General features: G+C 40.5%; 1 protein-coding gene across 5 annotated transcripts in view; it reads right to left on the bottom strand.

Moving 5' to 3' along the window:
- Window positions 1-16410, bottom strand: part of CAMK4 (calcium/calmodulin dependent protein kinase IV) — a 244059-nt gene that overhangs the window by 32855 nt on the left and 194794 nt on the right. For all 5 annotated transcript variants that reach the window (XM_036846831.1, XM_036846832.1, XM_036846830.1 and 2 more), the window contains one exon: window positions 4298-4373. In XM_036846831.1, coding sequence (XP_036702726.1) covers window positions 4298-4373 — 76 coding nt within the window. The remainder of the gene's footprint in view (window positions 1-4297; window positions 4374-16410) is intronic.

Here is a 16410-nt window from a genome sequence, read left to right as displayed (position 1 = left end):
CACAAAACAACAATAATAATAGCTAACACTATTCTAGGCATTATGCTATAGTGCTATTTCCATGGATTTTTTTTCCACCAGGAATTGAGAAGACAGATTGATTAGAATTCCAATTGATTACAAAACAGAAAAGTTAGGATTTTGAGAATAAAAAGGTTAAAAGGTGGAAAGAAAAGTTTTTAGTTGTTTTTATTCGGCCCTTTTCACTTGAATTCTTCCATAGAGATGAATAAAATATTCGATCTCTATCCCATTCCAGCTTGGATTTCAGAGTGAACACACACGGGAGCTAACACTATTGTCAGGGAATGGCCTTTTAAAACTTACTACAGTGAGCAGATGCAACCAGCAGAGGTGAGCAGCCTAGCGTTAGCTCAACCTGGTAAGTGACCCTCACTTTTGCACACCTTAAAGACATCTCACTATGTTCACCTTCATCTTCCGTCACGGGTCAGCATGAAAATGTATGAGAAATGTGGGAGAAAAGAAACAGAGAACCATCTCTGGCATCCTAAAGAGAGAGAGGAAAAGTGAGTTGCTGGTCTGGGACCACCAAGCCTCTACTGTTTATAGGTGGGTGGAGGTACTGAAATCACTAAAAGGGAACTCTTTTTTAAAAGTCCCCTGCTAGGGCATGTGTTGCATCTAACAAGGAATGAAGGAAAAAGAATGAAAAACATTTCCCCAAATTCTTCCTTCAAACCGGCCAGGTTGGTGCCCAGAATGAAACGTTCCAGTGCATCCTAATGGAGTGAGTTTCTAGGAAGAAGCAATTTCTCATGTTCTTTTGCTCAGGGAACGTCCTGTTGGGAGAGTCTTCGTTTCTTTCAAATATTGTGGAGCCAGCCAGGAAAAGGCAAGGCTCAGGGAGTGCTGGGGCCTGGGTTCTGCCTCCTCCCTCTCCCACTGCAGCAGTCCACGCAGAGAATACTGCTCCAGCAAAAGGAGAGAAGGGAGCACAGGTCCACACGACGCCAAGGAGGCAGTTCAGCCTCACCTGGCCCTCCTCTGCCCTCCAAAACACTAGAAAAACATAGCCTGTTGTTGGCTAGTCATGGAGAAATTGGTCAACTTTCCAGGCTTAGTTTAGGGAACTCTTAATGTTTCCCCTTCTGGAAATCTAGAGAGAAAAATGATAGTTCAGAAGGTACAGTACTCAAATGCCTTTCTTTCCTCTCAGTCATGTCAGCAAGTCTGTGCATTGGTAACAGAGGTAAAAAGTTTATCTCATCAGCCTGAAATGTCAAAAATGGAAGAAATGTGACAGAGAGAGGCACGCATGTGTGCATGAGCACACAGACATACACACAGAGTAAGAAAACCCTTTAGAAATGGAAATATTTGAATGCTGACAATGACAGTTTAGGAGGATACTAGGATTATAAGGCCTGAAGTGTGACTGTATTACACAGGGTAGCTCCAAGCCATTGAGCAGAACTGTAGTGTTGAAAGCTGAAGGAGAGAATTTGAATCTCTGACGTTATCTGATTCTGATTTTGACCTGAGAACTGTAGTAGTTGCTTTTTCTGTGGGGACAAAGGGTTTTGGTTTAACGCTTTAAACCAAAGAGAGGGACCAGAATTCCTGTAAGAAACAAAATGGCCTTTATTTCCAGGCTACTGTCATCCTTAGAAATAGCAAGGTCATAGCACAGAATAGCCTGGTGGAACTCTTAATAATAATAAAGGAGGTACATAAGCCCAATGGCACAATCCACTGGAGAAAATGTTGCAATGAATCTTGCGTAGTGGACTTCATCAATTATTAATGAACTACAGATTAAATAAAAAGTCCCTAGGCTTAGGGGCTGACAGAAGTTGGATCAGAACTAAAGGATATTAGGGGCTTACCTGGTGGCACAGTGGTTAAGAATCCGCCTGCTAATGCATGGGACACAGGTTTGAGCCCTGGTCCGGGTAGATCCCACATGCCGTGGAGCAACTAAGCCCGTGCGCCACAACTACTGAGCCTGCGCTCAAGAGCCTGTGAGTCACAACTACTGAAGCCCGTGTGCCTAGAGCCTGTGCTCCACAACAAGAGAAGCCACTGCAATGACAAGCCCGTGCACTGCAATGAAGAGTAGCCCCCGCTCGCCACAACTAGAGAAAGCCTGTGCGCAGCAATGAAGACCCAACCCAGCCAAAAATAAATAAATAAATTTATTTAAAAAAAAAAGAACTAAAGGATATTAGTTGTGAGCAGCACTGTTACTTTAATTTTGGGGGCTGCTACCACTTATTCAACCAACACCTATAATTAATGGCCTTAAGTGAACTAGGGGAAAGAAACTTGAGAGGTTTTAAAAATTATTTTCAGGGTTACAGTAAGACGTTTCTCAAATGGCCACATTTTTTTCTCTTCATTTTCCCATGTTAGTGACCACATCATGGAGTTTTACTCATCCCATATTTCAGTTTTTCAAGGCAAATGTTACTAAATTTCCTACCGCCATCTCTGAGTTCTTACACATCCCCAGTGCTTCAACCCCTCCCATCACATTTCAACACGAAACTCTAATTGGGTGGGCACATTTACATTTTAGGGGCAAATCTGGAGCATTATTTGTAGTTCAGTTTTTCACTTAACATCACTAATTTGATATGTCACCCACATAATTCAGGAGACAACATTCTTTCGCAGCATAAAAGTGATCTTAAATGTAAGCTGAAGGGATTCTATGATGCGGCCTTGGGAATTCATTTTAATGAACTAATAAGCACTTGGTGTGGCAAACAAATTACCTAAAAGTTTTCAGTTTCCTAAGAAAAAACATGGTTCCCTAGCTCTCCAAATTCTTCTCAAGCTTTAATACATCCTGGAAACACAGGGAATTGATCACTGAAAATATCTTTTGACATTACATAATAGCAGATGGCTATTTTATGGGTTGCTTTTAAACATTTTTATGGTTCTTACTGACCAATATATCAATATAAACCCAGGTGAACTTAGAGTTTGCTAACTTGTTTGTGGGTTCTACCCTAGTTACCCTCTTCCTAGCCCATATTACCTAGACACTGCACTTTCTAAGATCACTATTAAATCAACCAAACCAAACCAAACCTCTTCCTACTATGGACTGAATTGTGTTCCCCCCAAATTAACATGCTGAAGCCCTAACCCCCAATGAGATGGTATTTGGAGATGGTGCCTTTGGCAGGTAACAGGGTTAGATGAGGTCAAAAGGGTAGGACCTCATGATGGGATCAGTGCCCTTATAAGAAGAAGACACCAGAGAGCTTGCTTCCTCTTTCTGCCTTGTGAGGATACAGTGGAAAGGCAGCTGTCTGCAAGCCAGAAGACAGCTCTCACCAGAACCTGACCTACTGGCACCCTGACCTCAGGCTTTCAACCTCCAGAACTACAGAACTACATTTCTGTTGTTTAAGCCACCGAGTCTATGGTATTTTGTTATAGCGGCCTGAGCTAATTTGCTTTCTTCCACACCCTTCAAAATCTCTTTACAGATTTGAATATTACAGGTTCCAACAATTAACTCTGCAGTATCCTCTAATTGAAAACCAAATCTACTTGGTTTGAATTAAACTTTGGAACTTACTGATATCTTGCTTTTGTAGTTGTTCTACAACAGCCTTCCTCCCCAGATACTCTTCCATTGTTCTTGATTATTTCCCTTGTATTTGTCTGCAATTCCATCATCTCTTTGGCAAACTGAAACCCCATGTTTATTAGTGGACAGGAGCTCAGGAATGGAGTTGGGGATACCAGAGGGTGAGAGATTTAGCCCCCCCTTTTTTTTTTCTACCAGAGAACAGTTTTCTCTGAGTTTAGGGTATTAAACTAAAGGTCCTTGAGAACTTAACAGATACAGGAACCAAAACTGATAGCCCAAATGCATTTAAAACATTCCTGATAAGAAATGTACCAGTTTGGGATTGCTTCAGAGATTAAACAGCCATTTGCCCCTTAAAAAGGAATAATACTCTAATCATTTGGACGAGATGCACATAAAGAAAATAAGTGCAAGTTTAATAGGTGGATTTGTTTCATGCTCATTACTATCATCAAACAATGAATTGTTCCCCAAATCTGCTATACACTGCATAGCAGAATGAGACACAGCAAAGCCCTAGACAGAAGTTCTGGCCCCAAGAAAATTACAAAATAAAAAGCAATGCTCATTTTCTGAAAATTCCATCAGTAACTACACTTAGTATGTCATAGAAAACCACAAAAAGTCAAAAAGGAATATTGTTTTTTATGAGGACTATGAGTAACTAGAAAATATTACAGCAAAGGCAAACAGTATGCTTAGAGATTGCTTTTCTTCACTTACAAGATGTAGGTGATTATTCCTACAGACCACATGTCCACCTCAGGTCCATAGGCACAGCCTCTAAGAATTTCAGGTGCTGCAGAAAGAGTGAAAACTGTATTAAATTACAGTTTAAATTCAATATTCACATTTTAATAACAAGCAATAGGGAAGAAATGAATTCGTCAACAGAAACTTCAGAACAGTTTTATAACCAATCTTCTCTCCCCAAACCAAAGTATGAGTCTACAAATTCTTATGTCTATTTTAGTGGGAGACATTATAGTCTCTCTGTGTTTGGGGTGCATAAAAATAAAGTTATTAACTTTAATAGTCTATATCAGAACATCATGATACTGCTCAAATCAGATAGAGCTATATTTCTGCTCCAAAGGGAGCTGTGTATATAGAAAAGAAATGAAAGTTTAGCATAGTAAGGGGAAAAAGGCACAATCATGCCGCCTGCGGCCTGGGGTGTCCATGAGTGTGTGTGTATTTGACAACGTGCAGGGCAGGGAGCAGGGCAGACAGTGAGAGGACTGGAAAGTCTCTAGTACTGGAAGGTTGGAACAGGAGCTAGGAGGGGCCCTGGCACATGTTTCGGTGCTGAGAACTACACGTAGGTCTTCAGAGAGCAGCTGTCCCCAGTCAGTCTGGGATTATGAACTGAGAAAGGGGGCTTCCCAGTGTGCAAGGAGGCTGCTCCTATCAGCCCTGCCCACCATTGTGAAAATGGAAGGTCTTCTCAGCCATTAAACAGCCCTGGTAGTATAGAATAGTGAGATCTTCCATGATTTTATTACCTTAGAGCCGTGAAAATGGAGAGTTAACTGGGTCTAACTGTTTGCACTGAGGATTGGAGGTGTTGTTTGTTTGCCTAACTAACAAAGGAAGAAAAGAAGTGAGAGCTCTACCCTCTAGTAGAAATAGGGCTCAGGTTTAGAGCCCAGAGTAGCCCCTCTCTATTTTGAACAAAAGTGCTGTCTGTAGGTGTCAGCAGGGCCCCTGAGGAAGGAGCTGATTGATGAATGCTGAGGGCTCCTTGAGGGAGGCCTTGGGGACAGGGGCACCACACTCCTCCTTCCCTCAGGGGGGCAGGAGAGCAGGATCCCTTGTCCATGCAGCCTGGGAATGTCAATATTGGTGGAGATTATCAAAGTGAGCTCCTAAAGGAAGCTGTTCTCATGGGACTCCGAATTTAATTTACAGGAAGGAACACAGCAGATTTTCCACTGACGTCTTCCCATTCTATCCCCTTGTCTCCATCCTTTTCCAACCAGAATATTCTCTTCATATTTTATGTAGAAACTGTGTTACATAAAATAGAGGAGATGAAGAGCCTGTGTAATGATTGTGTGCATTCTAGCACTCTTGAGCAGCAATTCAGCAAGATGTACCCTTTGAGGAACTGGATCTGGGGCCAAGAAGTTTTTCTCATCTATGAGCAAATTATTCCTAGAAAATTTTTCTTTTAAGATTTAATTAACATAATTAAGAAAAATGCACACTCAAAGCCAACACCATTCTCTCTGTCAGGTTGGCTTCCGTTTCCTGAGCCATCTGTACCCACAGACAGTTCCTTTGGGCCGCAGCAGCCCCCGCACTGAACTCCCACTCGAAAATGCTTTGCTCATCATAGTGCAAAGGGAACTGAGGTTCGGCTGCCACTTTCAGAAGGGCTGCTACTGTCGGGAAGCTGAACACATGCATATTTGGCATGCACAGTTAGTACCATGTGCCCTTTCCCACTCCAGGTCTCCACATCCGTGAAGCGTTATCAAGTCTCATACTGACATTTCAACATAAACACAGAGATATGTTGGGGACAGTCTTATATTTCCTGGGTCTTGGTTTTTACCTCTGGTAAATGAATTGAACTAGCTAATTTCCAAGTTTACTTTGAGTTTTAGCCACTGTGATGTGCGTAAAGGGTTAGTTATTAGAGTTTAAGCAAGAAGAGAGGACAAGCACTCCTGCTACAGAACCTGCTGAAATCCCATCCCTCCCACTGGAGCGCCTACTGTGTCTGCTGCCCTGCAGGCACCTATCCTGTCAGCTCCAGTGAAACCAAACCTCCTGTCCTGTGCTGTGCAGAGATCAGCGTGCTGTCTCGAAGGTCAGGTGCTCTCTCTGGCCATCCTCCATAGCTCCCAGGCCAAGGGCCCCAAACGAAGTGACTACTACAGAACAAAAGCCTTTCTGAATCCACTTTAGAGGGCATCTGGGTTTCTTACCTGATATGGCAATATCTGATCTCCCTTCACAGCACTGGGTGCAACCTTACTCTCCAAAGGCAATTTATTTCCTTGTAAGACCTCATGCTGCAATGTGAGTAAACTGGTGGTGTGAAAAGCTAGACTTTCCATAGTGAGGTTAACTGAGATGAAAGGAATATAGAACGTTTTTGCCCTCCATAATAAATTCTTCTTAAAAAGAATTTTTTAAATGAATTTAGCCTATTGAATATTTACTAATCCTAATACAAAATTTGGGTGAAACACACCTAAATTCCTAGACACAATTAGATCTCAATTCACAGTAACCTTTAAATATTTTCACTCATTAGTTAATATGACCTTGACTTCAGAACCAGCAGAACACACCCTTGTAATCTATCTGAACCCTTTCCAAGAGCCAAAAGCTTTTCTAGAATACATTTCAGGCGCTGGCACGCTAGCGCTTCAAGTCTCCTAGGTATCAAATGTCCTTGAAGGTAATTCTACAGATTTGTGATTTTCTTAGAGTGAGATATAGTTGACTACTTCCAATTCAGTTCAAGAAAAGGCATCAACTAGTGCACCTATTAATGCTATAAGCACTTCTGGATGTCCTTCATATATTTTCTTACCTCATTGCCAAAACAAATGCAAAATGGGGGGATAAAACATTTCAAGGTGTAATACAGTTTTTAAAAATGTATTTTAAGTGATTTAGAATCATCTTTTCAGAAATAGTCGATAGTCATTTATTGATTTTCCTGGCTCTCTTCTAAGTAGATCCAAGTTTTCTGCCACTTCCTAAAGTTATCTTATCAATTATGTTATTGCTCATTAAACACTAAATGCCACAGAACTCCCAGGACACCTCACACTCCAATATCTAGCAATTGAAGGTACATATAAAGATTGGAAAGAATTACGTTTTATTAAATAAAATCACTGTAACTGAAATTGGTTCTAAAATAAGAAGTATCAGGTATAGCCTGTGACACATTGACTGGTGCTAGGTTTTCCCTCTTTTCCTAAAGTCCTAGGAGAAGAATAGAGGGATAATTTAGGTCACTTCATTTTGTCAATGCCCTAGATGAGCTTTATGATCCCTTCCTACCTATGGAGTTAAAACTACAGAGTGGGGCTTCCCTGGTGGCGCAGTGGTTGAGAGTCTGCCTGCCAATGCAGGGGACACGGGTTCAAGCCCTGGTCCGGGAAGATCCCACATGCCGCGGAGCGGCTGGGCCCGTGAGCCACAACTACTGAGCCTGCGCGTCTGGAGCCTGTGCTCCACAACAAGAGAGGCCGCGATAGTGAGAGGCCCGCGCACCGCGATGAAGAGTGGCCCCCGCTTGCCGCAACTGGAGAAAGCCCTCGCACAGAAACAAACACCCAACACAGCCAAAAAAAATAAATAAAGAATTATTTAAAAAAAAAAAAAAGCAGCTTTGTTGATAGGTTACACACACATACACATTTCAAAAAAAAAAAAAAAAAACTACAGAGTGGCATTCGTTATCGGAAGACTTTTTCAAACTACTGTTAACTGTTTTGAGACAAATCCAAGGGAGACTAAGGTGAATGAAATCAACAGGTTCATTCACTCAATCATTTAATAATTTAATTTATAATAAATTAATAAATCATGAACTATTTGTTAAGCACATGCTGTATGACAGATACTGTTGGGTGGTGCTGGGGAATAATGGGGAGTTACAGAGAACAAGTCTCCATCATCACGGAGCTTACAGTTTGGTGGGGGAGGTAGATGCTGATCACGAAAACCATACAGGGACTTCCCTGGTGGTCTAGTGGTTAAGACTCCGTGCTCCCAATGCAGGGGGCCGGGGTTCCACCCCTGGTCAGGGAACTAGATCCCGCAAGCTGCAAGGAAGATGCCTGCGTGCTGCAACTAAGACCTGGCACAGCCAAATAACTAAATAAATAATTTTTTTTAAAAAGTATCCTTTAAAAAAAAAAAAAAGAAGAACAAAGAAAACTATACGTTTTGTAAAGTGGTAGCTGGAAGTGCTTGGAGGGAGAGTGGCTCTAATAGAGGGCTGACCTGGTCAGAAAGATGGAGAAATGTGATCAGAGAAAGCAAAGTTTAAACAGATGTAAAAGATCTAGAGAAGTTAACTAGGCAAAGGGGGAGAGGTAGTGGTTGAAAGAGACAGAAGAGGGTTCTGATGGAGGAACCACACCTAAAGAGACCTTGCGGCGGGAAGGAGCAAGGGGCCCTTAGAGAACCGGAGCAGTCAGTGTGGGTGGAGCGTAGCCGGTGTGCGAGGCCCAGGTGCATCCAGCGCCTGGGAGGCAGGTCCAGGCCAGACTGCAGATTCCACTAGGTCACGGTTTTTTTTTGTTGTTCGTTTGTTTTTAAATTCTCTCCTACATTTTCATTTTAACCATTCAAAACATATGGGAAATATAGCCAATATTTTATAATAACTATAAATGGAGTATAATCTGTAAAAATTTTGAATCACTATTTTGTACACCTGAAACTAATATAATATTGTCAATCAACTCTACCTCAATTGCAAAATGGAAAAAAAAATCTATTTTCATCTTAAAGCCTGAATCTGACTTTACAAAACTACTCCCCCGCCCGCCATAGCTGAGGGAAAAACACTGTGGAGCTTTCACTGTAGAGGCTTATCTTGAATTCATAGTTTTCTTGGGGCCACAAAAATCCATGGCATCTTTAGCACAGAGTCTAGAAGTCTCTCTAAGCTTTGCCTCTGGGGAGTGAGCAGTTTGGAAGGAGGAGGGAGAGGGATTTATCTGCCAGAAGCAGAAGAGCAGTGTTTGGAAATTCTCTGCTTCTTCCCGGTTCCTAACTTGGCCTAGGAACCGGGAGGAGAATGCCTTCAGGGTAGCGTCCTATAGGTGGCAGCAAGTGCCCACAGCCGGGCAGACTCCAAACTTGTGCTTTTCTTAGCATCTGTACCATGTGTGGTCCTCTGTGACTGTGTCACATACATTTGACAAGAATGGGGCACAACCTTTTTAACATTGTCAAGTGCAATTTTTGCTTTGACAACAGAGAAGACAGGCGATGTCCCAGTGCTACATGTTATAACAAAGGTATGGAATGGATCAGACTGTGATAACAGCTGAGATGCTTCCAGAGGGGGTTGCCTCCGGCTAGGAGCAGCCTTGTCACTTTACTACAGTGAATCTCAGAATACTATCAATTCTTGCATGCCATGCTGTGGAAGCTTGAGAACGACAGAGGAGGAATTTGAAGCCCCTGTCACTTTAGTTATTTATAACTTGTTCGTGTAGAGCAAGAAAAAAGTTTGAAGGATGTTTTGAAACACAAGTGATAGGCTCTTTATGTTCCAATGCATCTTCTCTATTTTCCTTGGCTCTTGATCTTTTACACTGCAAATATCAGGCAATCCAACTCTCACTTGATGTTTTTCATTTTAGCTATTAAAAAAGTCTTCCTTGCCACATGAATTGTATGACATTTCTCTTTGTATAAATCTTATAAATGGTTGAAGAAAGAGCCTGTTTATTTTTCTCACTTTACTTTTTTATTTTTTTAATAATACCCTGAAGAGATAATCAAATATTTAAGAACACCTAGTGCTTTCAGAAGAGGAAAAAAAAGAAACGTGACTTATTTTAATTACCCTGTGAAAGTTTCATTTCTATGAAATTCACTTTTCTATGATTCCATTTAGCTCTCCCATCTTGGAGTAATCACTATTTGTTCCAAACCTTAATCATACCAAGTCTCCTGGTCACTTTAAAGCTGTGATGGATGCTGGCTGAGGGACAGCAAAGGAGTGTTAACTGTTGAAAAGCTGCCTTTCCATTTTTGTGGGATAAGGTAGAGTATAAATAAATAAACCATATAAATAAATTAACCCAACTCATCCTAATATTAACATTATGTAAGAATCTCTTTTTTATATGAAGATGCAGATATAAAGTAATGGACTTAGCATTCAAACTCTGTCTCATGTGTTAAGTATGGCAAATACTGTGTTTTTCTCCAAAGACGCTATACATCTTACTGATAATTATCAATAATAATTCTTTTGAAACTTTTAATGTTTATTTTATGCATATCCTTTCTGTAGCAAACATTCTAAAATGGAACATTTTGTGGGTGTTCAGGGCCCAAATAATACGTTTTAAGCAAGTCTTCTACCCACTTGCCATCAATCACCTCTCCTTTTTGACCTCTTTTCCTCCCATCATTCCACCCTCACATATGTAATAATAGAGCTGAATCCTCACAGCATGTGAACTCTCCAGCACAGTTGGTTCTGTTCTTGAAGTAGTCTCTTACAATTATAAGGAAGTGGGCACAGAAAATGATTTGTGATATTGAGACCCAGAAGTTAAGGATTAACAGTACATTAAAAGATTGCCTCTAAACTAAAAGGAGCAAGAGAAGTGAGGGGATGATGCTGGTGACAATCTCTTTAGACTCAATTTTATCAGCCATCTCAGGCCAAAATATACTTGGTTAACTTGGATTTAACTGAGTGGTTGTCCTCAACTTAGTTTATACATATAGAATGTATACACAGATTTTGTGGTAATATTATTTAATACCATATGGGTGATGAAGAAATTTGTAGGACTCTTCCTCCCCTCTCCTTGTCGATAACCCTAAATCCTGAGAGATGAGTCAATCAGCTTTTGTGACCATTTCCCAAGCTAGGGAGGCAGCCCCTTATATTGCTGACAGCTTTAGATGTTAGAACATTGTTTTGTGTGTATTGAGCCTCAAATCTGTGCCTTACAACATCTATTCAAGATTTCTAATTCTGTCCTGTGGAGCTTCTAATATTTGACATTCTCAATGATAATGTGGTTTCTTCTCTTCTCTCTGGCCTCCTAATGGTGATGTTGCCCAGGGATCAGTCGGGGTCATTTCTTTTTCTGCTTTGGTGGTGCTAGATAGTCTCATGACTTTAAATAGCATGTATATGTTGATAACGCCCACATTTATATCAACAGCCATGCCCTTGCTCCTGAATTTCAGACATATACACCCCTCTGCCCACATGTCACCTCCACTTGGATGTCTAACAGGCATCTCAAAGTCAACAAGCCCCAAACCTGTTGCTCCAGAAGTCTTCCTCATCTCAGTGAACGTTAGCTCTATCTTTCCAGCTGGAGCTCTCTGATCCCTTCTCCGACCTACTCTTTCCCGCCTACTATTTCTTGCCTCAGGGTCGGTGTGCTCTGTCCCCTCTACCTGGAATGTTCTTTCCCTAGATATCCATGTTGCTTGCTCTCTCCCTTACCTCTTTCAAGTCTTTGCTCTTATGTTCCCTTCTCATGTGAAGCCTTCACTGATCACACCTGTTTAAATATTAACTCAGGCTCCCAGCACTTCCTATCCCCTTTCCCAACTCTATATTCTTCCATAGAAATTATAACCTCTTTTTATATAATTTACACATTCACTTTGTTTATTATTTGTCTTCTCCTGCTAAAATGTACCTTCCTTAAAGAAAAAATTTTTTCACTGCTGTATCTCTAGCACCTAGAACAGTGCCTGGTGCATAATAGGAAGTTTAATTAAATATTTATTAAACGAAAAAAGAATAAAGTTCCACAGAATACCCTTTGTTTAGGTCAGTATCAGACCAATACAAAGGCGCCAAGAGACTCATTTTCCTCTAAGTTTAAAATTTCCAAGACAGCTTAAAATAAGCCTGCACTCAACCTGCAGAGTCCCTGTCCTTTGGAAGGCCTGAAACGAAGGGCTGTGTTCAGAAAGGGGAGATGGATCTGGGACCAACCTGCTTATCCTTCTTTGCTTCCTTCCTCCAGCCTTCCCTACTCCCTTCCTATTGTTAACAAGCCCCATGGGAACCCTAGTGTACACACACCAGCCTGTCAAGGAGAAATTTACACACAGTGCAGATGACATTTTACTATATGTTTATTTCTTCTAGTGTTTTTTTTTTTTTTTTTTAAAGTTCATTGCAAAAAGATAGGCATCATTGTGGGTATTTAATTAGTTCTCAGGTGAGATAATCCCCTACTTGATTAGATTATCAATGTAATTGGATACTCATTATTTCACCTTAACTATTTAGTGTTCTAGAAAGGAATGAAAACATGAAACTATTCTGAAAGCTTGTGTTTTAGACTATTAAATTTACTTCTTTTATCTCATTTAAATTTTCCAATATTTTTCATGGTGATGTGTGTGCTTGTAGATAGAAATCTCTTCTGACTGTAGACTGTTGAAAAACTGTAATTTTCATAGAGTGAATGTAATAGGTTATTTCTTTAGAACATTGCAATGTGGTAACAAGGAAGGATTATTCCTATAATAATGAGACCTGGCAAATGCCAAGAGGAAATAAATTCTTAATAGCTTCTGGACCCTGAAAATAGAATTTGGATAAACAGACAAGCAGGAATATAAAATATGAACACATATAGTTTAATTAACTAAGCCTATGAATAAATTAGATACTTGGTATTAGACAGAAACATTCTTTTATCTAACCACTTCCACACTGGTTTCTTTTTTACTCTAACAGCTTGTATTTCTTTTCTGGGATGGGCATGGGTAGGTCTGAACACCCACAGACTTCAAGCCTCAAATATCTGAACAGTTAAGATATTTTGGAAGTAATATTGCATAGTTACATTGTAGCACATTTATCAGGAGCCATGGCCCAATGGATTTTTTTTTTCTTGAGACCTGTTTCTTTTCCCAACAACAAGATTTTGAGAATTTCTTCAATGTTGACCCCCTCATGGACTATGTCAGAGCACTAGTCATTGATTCAATTTATCTGGATCACAAATTTTAGTTTTCTAGCCTGGAGTTAAGTTTTGACTGGGCAGATTTCCCAGGAAATAATGAGTATTTGCTTAAACACACAGCATCTGTGATATTTTTTCTTTTGAGATTCACTTATAGGAGAACTCTCTGTTATTAATAGCCTGGGGCAAAGGTTCTATAAGTGAGACTGATTGGGTAACTTTCCTTTTTTAATTTCCTGACAAATGACAGATGGTATGACATAAATACCCACTCTCTCCAAAGATGTAATTGAAAAAACCCTTCTATTCAAAAAACCAGATGCTGCGTACATAAGGATAATTGACCTAGGATGTAATCGTCCTTACATCAAGCAAGGAAACAAGCTCAGCCCTCCCCTCTCTGTCACTGTTACAAGTTAAATGTAAAGTCTCTGTGTAAAGTAATGCTTTCTATAGCATGACAGTGATTCTCGCCAGTTTTGCTCTTGGGTTTCATTTCCAGATCATTCTATAAATAGACAGTTTCCTCCTCACCTAAATATTCTCAGAAGGCTACATGGCAAACTGATGACAGTACTTATATGTGGTGAGGGGAGAAAGGGCTAGAATTGAGGGTGATCCTCAAAGAGGGCTTCAGCCTTGTCTATAAATGGTCTATGCAAGAGGGAAGAGATATGGGAACATATGTGTATGTATAACTGATTCACTTTGTTATAAAGCAGAAACTAACACACCATTGTAAAGCAATTATACTCCAATAAAGATGTTAAAAAAATGGTCTAATTGTTTATAAGACAGATGAATATAAATATTACTATATTACATTAAAAAAAATTCAAAATCCTGCATCTTTCCTCCACTCTAGGTCACCTACATCCTGTGCCCTGGTGTTACTAGGACTTCTGTTTTTCCCTAACTCAGCTTTTTCAATGCTTTCAGTGTATCCTTAAAATCCTGCCCCCTCCTTTGCTCCCACTTGGAGGTAATATTCTAGTGTATTTCCTTTGGACTAAGAGTATGTATGAATATATGTCTCTTTATATATATATATATTTTAAGATTATTTATTTTTTGGTTGCACTGGGTCTTCATTGCTGCGTGCGGGCTTTCTCTAGTTGCGTTGTTGCAGTACGTGGGCTTCTCATTGCGGTGGCTTCTCTTGTTTTGGAGCACGGGCTCTAGGCGCATGGGCTTCAGTAGTTGTGGCATGCGGGCTCAGTAGTTGTGGCTCGCAGGCTCTAGAGCACAGGCTCAGTAGTTGTGGCGCATGGGCTTAGTTGCTCCATGGCACATGGGATCTTCCCGGACCAGGGCTCGAACCTGTGTCCCCTGCATTGGCAGGCGGATTCCTAACCACTGCACCAACAGGGAAGTCCTCCCTCTTAATATATATTATGAACTTTGCTTTTTAAATTAAATACATTGAACTTTCTTGTTTTTGACTTCTAAGCCTGCCTCAGCCTATATGATAGTAATTCCACACATACATTTAGCACTTGAGTCCACAAAGCACTTATATTTTCTCTCTCAATCTCCACCCCTGCCCCACCTTCCTTGCTGCTTTCTCCTCCTTTTTGTATAATATAGCAAATTACTACTTCCTGATGAGTCTCTACCTACAGCAGAGTGGAAGGATTATCTTGATCTTGTTCAACCACTCAATTCCCTTTTTCCCCATTACATAGCCTCAAGGGTGATATGGATATCTGCAGGGAAAAAAATAGCAAATGGAAAATAAGCCTCCATTATGAGATGGCATTATCTGTAAGATGGGCCTGTCTTATAAGATGGCAAAGACAAGAGTCTGAAATAGTATTTTTACAATAATTTTATATTAAAAAAATAAACGATTGGATTTAGGAATAGACTGAATACATTATTCACTGAGAAGCTGTTTATGGAGTGACAGGAAAGAGCATTTACAATAGCTTTCTAATTTGTCTTCTTTTGATCTTTTTTCTCTCAAATCCATCTGTCATAATGTCATTATCAAGGTATTTATAAAATACAGATTTGATTTAAAAATATAATTGCCCTGATTAAGAACCTTTGCTGGATCACTATTATCTACCAAAGCAAGTCTGAATTCCTTAGCCTAATGTACAGATTCTTTTAAAATTTGGTCCATCCTATTTTTCCAAGTCCATCTGTATTCTCTGTACCAAAGACTCTATGTTCCAGTCATGCAGAGTGACAAAGTAACAAACAGTCCCTGAACTTTTCAGATGCTACCACTCCTCTGACTTTTCTCTTCCTGTGCTTGCTGACAAACAATGCCTTGTGGCCACTTCTTCACTTGTTGAACTCCTACTAATCCTTTAGTACCCCTCCTCTGTAAAGGCCCATCTAACAAGGATTAATTGTTCCCTCCCCTCTGCATGCTTGAGCCTTTGGCTCAGATAAATATATAACTTATTACAACAAATTTTGATTTATGTGTACAGGTCTTTCTTCTTTTATAGCCTATGAAATCCTTGAAGGGCAAGATCATACTGTGTTCACTCTTATGATCTCAGTGACTAACATGGAGTCTATTAGACATTCAATGTTCATTTTATCAGTGAATGAATCATTCATTCATAGAATGACCATTCTGTACCGTTGCAAGAAAGATTTGCTCTTATCACTATTATTATTACTTATTTATTTATTTATTTATTTTTATGTTTGGCTGCACGCGGGATCTTCGTTGCGGCATGCGGGCTTCTCTCTAGTTGCGGCGTGCAGGTTTTCTCTCTCTAGTTGTGGTGTGCGGGTTTTCTCTCTCTAGTTGTGGTGTGCAGGTTTTCTCTCTCTAGTTGTGGTGCGCAGGCTCCAGAGCGCATGGGCTCTGTAGTTTGTGGTGTGCAGGCTCTCTAGTTGAGGTGCACGGGCTCAGTAGTTGTGGCGGGCGGGCTTAATTGCCCCTCGGCATGTGGGATCTTAGTTCCCCGACCAGGGATCGAACCCGCATCCCCTGCATTGGAAGGCAGATTCTTTACCACTGGACCATTGGGGAAGTCCCTCTTATCACTATTATTAAAGCCACTGAAAGGACTCTGCTATCTCTTAGTCATGGCAGGGACCCTGAGAGATCACCAGGGTGATTTCTCCCTGATCCTTCAATTTCAGGGCTGCTCAAGTCTCAGAGAATTTCTCCAACCTACCTACCTCCCTGGAATATTT

This window comes from Balaenoptera musculus, chromosome 3 (assembly GCF_009873245.2).
Source record: "Balaenoptera musculus isolate JJ_BM4_2016_0621 chromosome 3, mBalMus1.pri.v3, whole genome shotgun sequence".
Taxonomy (NCBI): domain Eukaryota; kingdom Metazoa; phylum Chordata; class Mammalia; order Artiodactyla; family Balaenopteridae; genus Balaenoptera; species Balaenoptera musculus.
This window is presented reverse-complemented; position numbering and strand designations above follow the sequence as displayed.